Source organism: Diabrotica undecimpunctata, chromosome 3, assembly GCF_040954645.1.
Source record: "Diabrotica undecimpunctata isolate CICGRU chromosome 3, icDiaUnde3, whole genome shotgun sequence".
Classification (NCBI taxonomy): domain Eukaryota; kingdom Metazoa; phylum Arthropoda; class Insecta; order Coleoptera; family Chrysomelidae; genus Diabrotica; species Diabrotica undecimpunctata.
The window spans coordinates 170,312,473-170,325,059 of NC_092805.1; the positions used below are offsets into that span (position 1 = coordinate 170,312,473).

The 12,587-nt window shown below is 32.5% G+C and overlaps 1 protein-coding gene across 1 annotated transcript in view; it reads right to left on the reverse strand.

The window, feature by feature from the left end:
- The window catches only part of Tmem18 (transmembrane protein 18), a 42,256-nt gene extending 32,684 nt beyond the window's left edge, over positions 1-9,572 (reverse strand). Inside the window, exons 1-3 of the mRNA XM_072527548.1 lie at positions 9,368-9,572; positions 3,425-3,542; positions 3,164-3,312 (exon numbers count right to left, since the gene is read on the reverse strand). Of these exons, the coding sequence (XP_072383649.1) occupies positions 3,164-3,312; positions 3,425-3,542; positions 9,368-9,430 (330 nt within the window). The 5' untranslated portion in view covers positions 9,431-9,572. The remainder of the gene's footprint in view (positions 1-3,163; positions 3,313-3,424; positions 3,543-9,367) is intronic.
- Positions 9,573-12,587: the final 3,015 nt, after the last annotated feature.

Here is a 12,587-nt window from a genome sequence, read left to right on the forward strand (position 1 = left end):
AAGCGAAACCTCGTAATAACCGTGTTCGTTATAGAGGGAGTATACTGTATATATATATATATATATATATATATATATATATATATATATATATATATATATATATATATAAACATAGATACACATTAAAATATTAATAAACAAGTTAGATAATTCGATTTAGGTACCAAGTGATTTATCTCAATTGAAAATTATTATCAGTTTATATGAGGGAAGCGAGGTAGCACTATTTAATAATACAGGCGAGATCCGTTTATTTTGTTTTAAGACGCTCAAGGACGTCAATAACAAAAATTATAAGATCTAAAGTTCACGTCTGTAAATATTGGAAGTTGAAATTTTTATTTATCAAAAAACATTACGATAAGTGTACGCTTATATTAGAAATATTAATATTTTATTTTGCAGTGAAACATTTCCGCAATCATTGCCAAATTAATAATAACATTGTTTAGTGAGAAGAAATTTTTTTCTTCTAATGGGTATTTTTTTATAGGTACATTACACAGAATAAGACATGGCTGGTGGACGATTGGCACGCTGCCATTTATTTATTTATCGTATGATTATTCCAACAACTTTGAAAAAAATATTTTTAACATTAATAATACAGGTATACGTCAAACTTTAATGCTTTTAGTCATGAATTATGAATATGTTTGATTACAATTTTGTGCCTGTGGATGTATATAGTATCATTTTTTTATAAATTTTTGGTCTCAACTAGCATTTTGTACTAAGTGCCCTTTTCGAAATATTTGAACTTAAACATTTTTGGGCATATCTATACATTGTAAGTCAACGGTATATAACTACTGACGATGATACAATTTGTAACAATTGTTGTTTTTATTTAAACATTAGTGTATGTAACATTTAGCGCATTTTATTCGCAATGTTTCTCTGTTTATCGACTACGAAAAAGCGTTTGATCGAGTAAAACACACAGTACTCACAGAAACCCTAACACAACATGGTATAGACCATTACACGGTGGCCCTTATTAAAAACCTATATTGGGATCAAATGGCGTCAAATAAAATAGACAATAGTATGACAGCAGAAATGTCAATAAAAATAGGAGTTCGCCAGGGCTGTGTACTTTCTCCACTATTGTTTAATATATATTCCTAAAAGATCTTCCAAAATGCCCTCGAAAATATTGAAAAAGGAATAAAAATCGACGGAGAATATGTAAACAACTTAAGATACGCAGACGTCACCGTCATTATTGCGGACAGTGCTGAGGGTTTGCAACGACTTTTGAATACCATAACCAGAGAAGGGGATAGCTTGGGGATGAATATAAACACAAATAAAACAAAAGTAATGGCCGTTATACGTGCACCAAATGTCGACATTAATATTCGTATCTACAACAAACAGATAGAATCCGTACAAAAATTCCAGTATATTGGTTGCTGAATAACAAACGATCTTGACTACGAAGTTGAAATACGTTCCTCTCCATTTCAATATTTTCGGTCTGTACCACATCTATGAGGAAAGAATTTGGTCAATATTATTACGACACAGATAAAGATAAGGTTCAAATTATCTTCAATTGTTACAATGACCGACACCCAGCCATAATTTTCAGAACCATCACTACTCAAGTTCTATGTCGGAGCAATCATCTTCTATCAATTGTAGTTCTGCTTCCGATTACGGCTTTTTTATATTCACTATAACCTCCAAAATTATAATTGTATTCGTGTTTATATTAATAATAAAAATGCAAGTTACGCTTACTTTGTGTTCACTGAGTCACAGCGTAGAAATATGTCTACGTTCTTAGAAGTCAGAAATATCAGTAAAAACTTTTTAACAAAATCTGTTTTTTTACTGTACCTCAAAAAGAGATTACTTAGTTTTGTCTAACCAATGAAGCATTCAGACAAATTTTTTTGATGAACAGACAAAAATTTTGTTAATAGCTTTTTCGTAGAGGTCTGCACGCATTTTACAAATGACTGTAGGATGTAAAGGACTAACAATGACAGTCAAAACTGGTGTTATTGTTTCTGTATACAAACTAATTTAGGAGTTGAAGTAGACGTACGTCTAGATGGGGAACCAAAAAGATTAATTAGTTACCAACATTAAGTAAAATAATACGTTCTAGTGACTAGGAGCGAGAATTGGAGCTATACGATCACCGGGTAAAGCGTAGATTCCTTGAAAGCTCGAAACAGAAGTCAATTGAGCAAATAGAGTCGCAGGATGCCTCAATGAAACAATATGGAGAAATAAAAATGTCGAGAACGATAAGGCAGGATTTACAAAACAGTCATCAGACCAATAATGACATAACGGCAAAGCGACACACCGACAGAACGAAAAGAATGATCGAAACAGTAGAGATAAAAACACTTCTTGTCATGAAAAGTTGATGATGGTAAGACGGTAGATGCAAAGTGGAGAACATCAAGAACAGGGTAAGAAATAGAAGAGTAGAATGCAACGATCATAATATAAGCCGAATGATAACAAATAGAGTAGTAAAGACGGCAAGAGACGGTTCCCAATAAAAAGACGATCAGTAGAAAGACCACGAATACGATACAAAGGAAGATATTAACTTACTGGAGACATACTGAAAAACAGACAGTCATTTCCACCAAAGAACAAGAAATTGCTTTTTTGTGTATGCTTCGATTGCCTTATCTGACTCCTTAACACATTTAAGTTTGTTTGCCACCAAATTTTTCAAAACGAGTTCTACGGTAAATAATGTTGCCAATAATAGTGAACTTCAAATGAGTAGTCGCAAGCATGGTAGTCGCCGACGTTCCGTAGGGATATGGCACTCTAAGAAGAAGAAAATGAGTTAAAAATATGGCTAGAAAAATTAAACATTTGAAAACAAAATTGATCTGACTTTCCGATTTCACCCTGTATAGAAACTTGTACTATGTATATTTTCGATATAGTCGTTCATAAACAATGTGTACAATTCATTCATTATAATTCACCCCGTACATTTATGATACAGATTTCTTATTTGTTTGTTTAGCGACAATGTTGTCTTCCAAAACAAGTTCTTAACCTTGTAGCTGTCACCTTTTTTTTAAATTGTTTGTTTTAAATGTAAATAAATAAACATATAATAAAGAATAACATTTTTCGTTTCATGCTCATAAAAAAATGATCTAAAACTTACCACCATCAAGATGCAGTTCAAAAGGATTGGTATCGAGAAGACGACAGATATGAAGAGACCATTACTGTCGAAATATTGTTGCCTCGAGAATATCTTCCAATTCGTCGACGCCATTTTGTTGATACTTTCAGAAAAATACACTAATAGTACTGAAAATAAAAAACAGGATTTGGTGGATATGTACACTCCTCCATGAGGTAAACAGAGTATTGTATCTCTCCTTTATATAAAGTACATATCTCGCATTTGTTTTCTACTTACATAAACAGAAGAACAGAAGAGCCTGAAAATTGCCGTAATTTCTAGTAAGTAAGGCCATCATAAATATGGAAATGTGAAATGTGAACAATGCTATCAACCATGGGTCTCGCCATTCAATCTGAAACAAAAGAAATGTTAGTATTGTTACGTTTTTTTGTGGGTTCAGAGATAAAGTGAACCATAACCTGGTTTAACTAACATTATTTTAACTGCAAAAATTCACTTAATTACAAATAGGTATCACAAATTCTAATTACAATAATAATTATCGCTTACAATTCGCATTGATATCGCTTACAAAACAATTCGCCAAATGTTCTCGAAATAGCTAACGAAGGGACGCTTATTTTTTAAGCAGTTTTTAATTTAAATCTGCTTAAAGTAAATATAATATGATGACTAGAAACGAATTGTTCGAAAATAGTGAGTCGTTGTCAAGAACCGCGATTATATGACGATACCCGTGACGACACGATCTTGTGGCGCTAGTTCCGTGACGCTCGCCTCAGCATTTTACTGTACAGAAAAAAAAAATACAACTCCAGTATAGAAGCTTCGCTTCAAACATTTTGGCGTAAGGGTTACTCGCCCCCAAGGGTGTTAATTATGACCTTAACATGCATTGTTCCAAAATTCAATTTTCTGAAAAACGAATCCGGTTTAACTACAAATTTCCTTTTTTCTGTTTATCTCATATGACATTTTCAGTACACAAATAGGCATAAGTAATAAAATAGTGGCTGAACTTCGAATTAAAATCCGACGGTCTAGTAGTATAGAGCTGCAAATTGTTGCAAACTGATTCATGTACGACGATACATATTTCAATAAGATATTTACAAATTTTTATACTCCTTTTATGTTCACAAGTTTTGTTTTTATTACAATCTCGAGACAATAACAGTTTTATCATTCTAGTAAGGTCGCAGTTAAGAATATCGATAACGTGTTTATTTCAGTTAAATGGATATTCTGTCTAGAGATGCAGACTAAAAATAAATAGTCATTCATATTTTTCAAACAATACTTTATTGTTTATAGTATAATTACAAAAATATTTATATATATATATATATATATATATATATATATATATATATATATATATATATATATATATATATATATATATATATATATATATATATATCACTGTCTGTTACGGTACCTAACGCTACCTATCGTCTTCCTAGCTATTCTTCTCTTTCCTATAACTTTATGTCTTTATGTTATAGTTTTTGTCGTTTAACTTCAGTGTCAGCATTTAACATGTAGTCGTTTACACATGTACATCTGTTCTATACATCTACATCATATGTCTCTCTATTATTTCAGTGAATACTCTAGACTTCTTCCTTTCGGTTTTTAATTGGTGTGTATTTTAAATACTAATAGATTTGATAAAATTATAAACAGATATAGCTACAGCAATATCTAGACGAAAAAGGATTAACAAACGTATCTGGTTCGGACATATACAAAGAATGGATGCAGGGTCCCCGCAAGGCTGAGCGGCGCCCGTGTGCGGTGCATATTTTAGCGCCCTTTAAATCTACTATATCCAATTATGGAATAAATATATAATTTTCTATTTTTTACTCGTAATACCAGTACCAGAAATTGCAAGAATTTTATTTTTCTTGTAGATTTACTGATGATGCCAAAAAGAAAACAAATAAAACATTAATATATTAGTTAAATCTAGAAATTGACACCTTAAATCTAAATTGAATTAAATGAGTGTTTTTCTAAATGTGACTGCAGCAACTTCTTTTGTATTAACTTCAAAGTCAATTTTATTGACGAGCTATTGCTCTAAAGCTAATACTGCCAAACCAGATAATCTTTCCTGTACCATAGTAGACGCCAAATAATTTTTAATTAACTTTAATTTTAAAAATGATCACCCATCAGAAAATCAGACACAGGTAAAGTGAGGAGGATTCTTAATGAAATAGTGATATTTGATAAAGATAAAGTTACATTATTTTCAAATATATGTTGAACAATATCATGAGGATTTGATGAGTCATGAAGCAATGTGGTTAAATACTCACCAGGTGTGAGTACTTAACCACATTGCTTTTTTAACCTTAGTTACGTTTGTATTCACTAAAGTGGTAATATTTATTCCAGGTAAATACACTGATGAAGAACTTCTTAGTCCGAAAACGTTCTGTTGTGATGTAGCCCGAAAGGGTCTTTTAATTATATACCTTTTATATAAGATTTTTGAATAAAACCAAAATCCAAATTAGTCCCCGTGACCCGCTAGTGTTTATTTGGCTAAACTTTATTCACACCTGTTCTATAGTCATATATTTATACCGATTAGGCCTCTATTATCCATTGGGTCGCGACGTATCGGAGATGAGCAATTACTTGCCCCGTCCTGGTTATAATAAACTTTCAATGAGAATAGTGTACTACATGTACAAGATTTTTGTATCAACAAATACCCATGTACGATCGAAATATCGAAAGATTTAACAATATGTAGAATTACTTGTCATTTTTATGGTATTTTTAATTAAAAATTCAAACAATTTTAATTTTATACGGTGACCTGAGTCATTTGAAAGACAATAAATCTAGTAAATCTAAATATTCATATATTTTTTGTCACAACACAACACCATATTAATGTTTTTCTTTAAAAATCAACCGATTCTTAATCTGTTGAAAACGTTATTTTCAAAATTAATTTCTAACCATAATCGTATTTCCGATAGGCCAGGGAGTCACATAAATATATTACTCCAGTCGTCAGAGACGAAAATGCCACTGGACCTCTAAAAATCATACGAACAAGCTGAATTTTGCTGATAATGGCAAATTTGGGACCTCAAAAAAATATGCAAAAAGTTTACCACCCTTCTTCCCATTAAAACCCCAATAGTGAGGGGAATCGATTTACCGTATGCCATAGAAAAATGTTTCAAATAAAAAATGTAGCTAAAATAATTTTGAACAAAAATGCTTGAAGAAACCGGCGATTTTGAATGTCAGTTAAGCGCGCGAAATCAACTTTGATTAAAATTTTATCAACTCGACGGTAAAAATTCGATATATTTTGATCAAGTCAGTTTTTAAATGTGTACTAGTTACTTACTTTCCGTGCCCGGAACACCAACAGCTTTAAATTTTATAGCTTTTTAAATATTACAGCAAATTCTCGCGTTACCAATCCATTACTAAATCAAATCATCATACAACAGCCACAACACACTTCAGTAAAATCATGCTACATAATGACAAATCATTGAAAAATCATATATGTATATGTCTCATTGATTATAGCAAGGCCTTCGATTTGGAGAGCTGGAAGAATCTATGTAACAACTTAATTACATGGAGAACTAACTAAAAATTTCCACTGAAAAAGCCAATGATATACGGTGCAGATTACACAACCATTCTCTTCAACTCAGCAATAGAATTATGTCCACTACTTGAGAGAATAGTACACATCAGTAAAGAGACAGGCCTTAAAACAGAGAAAATACAAAGATCACTGTAACAGATAAAACCCACAATAACCAAAACCAAAACACAAATAAATAAAATGAAGGTTTTAACTCTACTGTAGCGGGTCCCAAGCACATTTAAAAAAGGAGCGGTGTTAGGTCGTTGGGTTAGCTCCCCGACACTTGGAAAACAAAAATATGAAAAACACAATAAGGAAAGACAACAACACAAAAATTACACTCGATTACATGAAGTGATCTATGCTTGATTTAAAAAAAGACACAAACTTCTTAAACTGTGTTATCATCATGTATGAAGCTTGAGTAAATTTCTAGGATCTAAAAAGAATAAATTTGCAGAATATAATAAAAAAGAGTTTTTTAAAGGTTTAGCAGTGCTGCACACATTATGTTGTAACAAATATATCCTATTAAGAAGGAAGTATATATTTTGAATAATAAAATACTTGGACTTTCAAATTTTGTTTGCTTCTATGACAAGCTAACAATTTTTCATCATTATATCAGCATAAATAGAGAAAAATGCAAAAACAGCCTATATCTATCTAATTACAGTTCTATAATGAATCTTGAAAGCAAAAAAGTGTGATAATAGTATATCTATACTTTATACAGTCTAGCTGATAAGCATAATACATATATTTATTTAAATGTGCTTACAGACTGTGAAAATATCAGTCAAGAGTAATTTCTCTATTTAATCCAATTTTATAAATTTTTATCACACCAATTATGCTAAAGAATGAATTTTATGAATATGAACAATATTATGTTTGTGCCATAGAGTGATTTATATGAAAACAAGTCCTATTGTATCATTTTTGGACCACTAAAAGTATCTTACGAATCCATTTCTAAGTTTTAAATTTCTTTTTTATCATAGCACTAATACTACCTTAACAGGAAATCTGTTTTTTTCTATTGGATCTCAGTTACATCTTTACAGTAATTATTTCTTTGGCCCTATTTATTCTTATGAGATCTTGTGATTTTTTTTAGCATGTTACCTAAAATTCCTTATTTATCCACTTTTGAATATAGCCACTCATCATTTACTTTAACATCTGTATATAAGTAATGTTTGATACATTTACCTTTTTGCTGTGTTAATACCATTTTTACTTGATTTTCTCAAAGATATTTATTAAAAATATACCCCTAAAAGCAACATTAGAGTTAAAGGCAGATGAACTCAAAACAGTGAAGTCAATGGGACACCACACTGTTATTTATTTCCCAGGATATTGCTATGGTGAAGAAAACAAAAATCACGGCCCCTAATACTGGGTAGCCCTTTGCTAGGGAAGGGGTGCTAAGAATCACTTAGTTCAAAAACAGCACAATCTACTCTTAAGATAAGCAAGTAGAACATTAGAAGCCTTCATGCTTCTGGTAAATTTGAAAATTTTATTCTGGAGGTCAAAGGCTTAAAATTGTCAATTTTACTGGTGTAAGCGAATTATGATGGTCTGGTTTAGGAACATGCAGACAAAAAGATAGTATATGTATTATAGTGGGAATGAAAAGAGTGACCCACGGCATAGAAATGGAGTAGGAATTTTTGTCACAACAGAATTAAAAATATATGTTTAGAACTTAATGTTGGGCACAGTGCATGTGACAGAATGCTTAGGAGAAGAAGACAAAAGAAGAGCCGAGGAAGACACTCAGGCAGAACATGTAAAACACATTGATGTTGGACCCAAGATAAAAACTCAGTAAGAAATGTAATTAAGGAAGTCGACCTCATACAGGGATAAAGGCAAAGCTACTGATGATGTCTTACTGATGTTCTCTCTAATACTCTCTACAATTCTCGGTAGTAAAGTGAAAATTGGTTAGTGATAAGGGGTGACCAATTTTTATGCAAAAGGAAGAATTTTTTGTTGGCACACACAAATAAAAATCCTGGACAGGCTACTACTTGGGACCAAGTACAAATAAAACAAAACATTTATATTGGTATAGAAAAATTCATCTATAGTGTAAAGTTATACGAAATGAAAACTGGCATTATGATGTTTTCTTACAAATTCTCCAATTACTAACAAAACAAACTGAATAACCAACTCAATCATAATCCATCAAATGTGCTTCCAATAAAAATAAGTTTACAAAACACCAATCAATAAATTATGCACGAAAGTAAAAGTATATAGGTTTGAGCTACAGCTGTTCTACAATAATATTTGATCTAAAAAAATTAGATGTATTATAACTTAAATAAACATTACTGAATGGCGGGTTTAATTTTACAAGTTTGCACAAACTTAACTCTTAAAAAAATAATTACATCTTCCTATTCAATGGTTTGTTGATTTTAATAGTGAAATCACTCAATTATAGAACCATACACCAACCGGTTTACATTATAAACCAGATATGTATAAAATTCACACCACCTTGAACTAAATATTTATTAAAATAATATAAAAAATTTAAAATAAGTACTTACATTTCCCAAAAACGACAAAAAACTATTTATTTGATTAACTTCAACGAATTCCTGATCAAACATGATTTAGATTTTTAAAAAACTTATTATTATTGTTTATTCTAGAATATTGCCACAGTGAACTAAATCATCTGTATTTGGCATCGGAGTTCGACTGACAGACGTTTTTCATGGATATTTTTAACCAATAAAATGTCAAATGTCATATCGGTAATGCAATTAACTCGATAGAACAGTGTATCAACAAGTTTCAATTAAATCAATGCATCAAACAAGGACCAAATATTAGCTTTAATATTTCTTTTTAAAGATTCCTCTAAATCTTTTTATTTTCATGACATTTATTTATATAAATTTCTGCAAAAACAATGGTTTCTGTCAGATATTTTTTGGGTTTCTGTAACTAAATTAGATTTTTATTGTGCTGCCATCTGTTGAAATCTTTGTTTATTTTTGACATTTTGCCACACTTTTCTTAAAATATTGATAATTTCAAAAATGGTTTATAATCACCACCAATGATTATGCTATTTTATAACTACAGCGGAAGCTAGTATTTGTTTTTTTTAGAGAATTTAAAATTTTCTTCTTGGGCTGCCCCCTATTAAGTATGTTGTTAATTTAGACACAACTGCTGTGTCTTATTAGTTTTAATTTTTCACTAGGGGGCGCTCTTATGTTATTTAGTATTTTTTATCCTTCGGAAAAGGGTTGAAAAACTTCACCAATAATTGATGCATTGATGAATACAAATAAACATTACAAATAAACATTGCAAAAACTAAAATATTGCGTCCTAGCTTTTTTCCAAGCAATTCGATGTCCCAACTCTTCCTCCCAACCGCATATCAAAGAATATAGGCGCATATGCATCTATACATCTATATTCTTTGCACATATACTCAGTTTTCGACCTGCTAACCTTATGTCCTCCCTCTTCAATAATCCTTTTCCAAACCTACAACTTCTCCCACAACATTTCTTTGGAGGGGAAGAGTCATCAGCAGTCATGGGACACCGCAGTGATGCAAAGAGCAATTGATGCCGTGAAGACAGGCGGAATGCCTTATCAAACGGCTGCTGAAACTTACAATGTACCAAGGAACACACTAAAACGTCGCGTACTAAATAAAAATCAAGACGCCACTGACAATAAAAAAGTATTAGACCATTTTCGAGCATTTTTCAACGAAGAACAATAACAGCCGTTGGTAAATTATCTCTTGGAGATGGAGGTACGTTGTTTTGGAATTACTGTAGCTGATTTGCGCAGTCTTGCTTACCAATTGGCTGAACGGAATAACATCCCCCATGATTTCAATAAAGAAACGAAATTAGCAGGAAAAGATTGGGTAAGTGGGTTCAGAAAGCGCCATTCTCAGCTGGTGTTAAGAAAACCTGAGGCGACTTCAGCAGCAAGGGCGCAAGCATTTAACAAAACAAATGTAACCAAGTTTTTTGACATTTTGGAGGATGTTCAAAAACATCACTTGTATGTTCCTCATAGGGTTTACAATGTTGTTAAAACTGGATTTATGACTGTCCAGTCAAAGTCTTCAAAGGTTTTTGCTCTAAAAAGGCGACGGCATGTCGAATCTCTTATATCTGCATAGAGGGGTGTTCTCAGCAAATTTGTAATTTCTATGTCAGCTGAGGGAGTTTTTATTCCTCCTTTTATTATCTTCCCTAGACAGTGGATAAAAGTGGAACTTCAAGACGGCGCTCCACCTGGAACAGCTTTTGTTTGTCATCCTTTAGGGTGGATGCAAACTGAGATTTTCACACAATGGTTTGACCATTTCTTAAAGTTCGCGAAGAAATCCGAAGACGACCCAGTTTTGCTCATACTTGATGGACATTCCACTAATACAAAAATCTAGATTTCATTGAAAGGGCTAGAGAAAATCACACAACTGTAGTTTGCATTCTCCCCTACTGTAGTCATTAGCTGCAACCACTCGATGTTTCTTTCATGGGGCCCCTCAATACTTATTATGTCCAAGCGATCGAAAGATTCTTGCGTAAGAATCCTGAGAGGTATTTCCATTTGCAGCTACTCCAACTATTGCGGTAAAGGGTTTGGAAAATGTGGCATAGTTCCTATAAACAAACAGAAGTTTACTGATGCGGATTTTGCTGCAGCTATGACCACAGAAATTTCCGTGCAAGATTCTATCTCTCTTCCTCGACGTCAAGAGACACCACTTGCAAGTAAAAAGAACCCGCCTTCTGGGGAGATAGATTTCCGACCAGCAACCTCTGCATCCAACGCTTCAGTTCCTATGTTTTTCAATGACCACAGACAAAATGTCCCTGTAGGATCCAGGGATCCAAACTCTATATTCGTTCTTATCTCTAAAAACTCACCAAAGCCAAGTACTTCAACATTACAGCCCAGTCCACTGCCTAATTTCAGTACTTCATGTGATTTAATCAGCAACTGTATTGTAATCATTGGATTTCTTTGTTTATTTTACTTAGTATTTAGCCCAAAAGAATTTGTTGATAGTGTTATGAACATACTGCTTTTATTGTTTCAGGGGTTGTTCTTTACATGAGGCCTTGGAGATGTTAGAAGAAGATGAATTTTCTCATTCTCAAGCTAATATAGTTCTCTTACCTCCGGAAGATGCCGCTGAAACAGATGAGGATTCTGGTGATGAAGAAAACGTGTCTCCGGATAATTTGCCTTCAAATATGTTAAGAACAGTAGCTGAAATCCATGTACCTCGTTCGGTTGACTCAGACTCGGATGATGATATTCCATTATCAAATTCTGTTAAATCTGAGAAAGTTTTGAAAATTCCACGGCAATACCACTGGTCTGAAGTAGCAACCACCTCAGAGGACGCAGAAATACTTGATTGGTCAAAGGATAATGATCTCAATATTGATACAGAAGATACTCCCATAGACTGGTTCATGAAGTTGTTCGATGAAGAAATTTTTGATTTACTGGTTGTCGAATCCAATAGATATGCAAGTATGAAAAATAAGAAAAATAAGTCTATATGTATCGAAGAAATCAAAGCATTCGTAGGAATTCTTATTCTTAGTGGTTATGCTCAATACCCAAGGAAGAAGATGTATTGGGAAAAGGATAGAGACGTCTGTAATTCCTTAGTTTCTGGGGCACTTGCTAGGGATATGTTTGATTTTATAATGAGCGTTCTGCATATAGCCGATAATAATAATTTGGATCATTCTGATAAATTCAGTA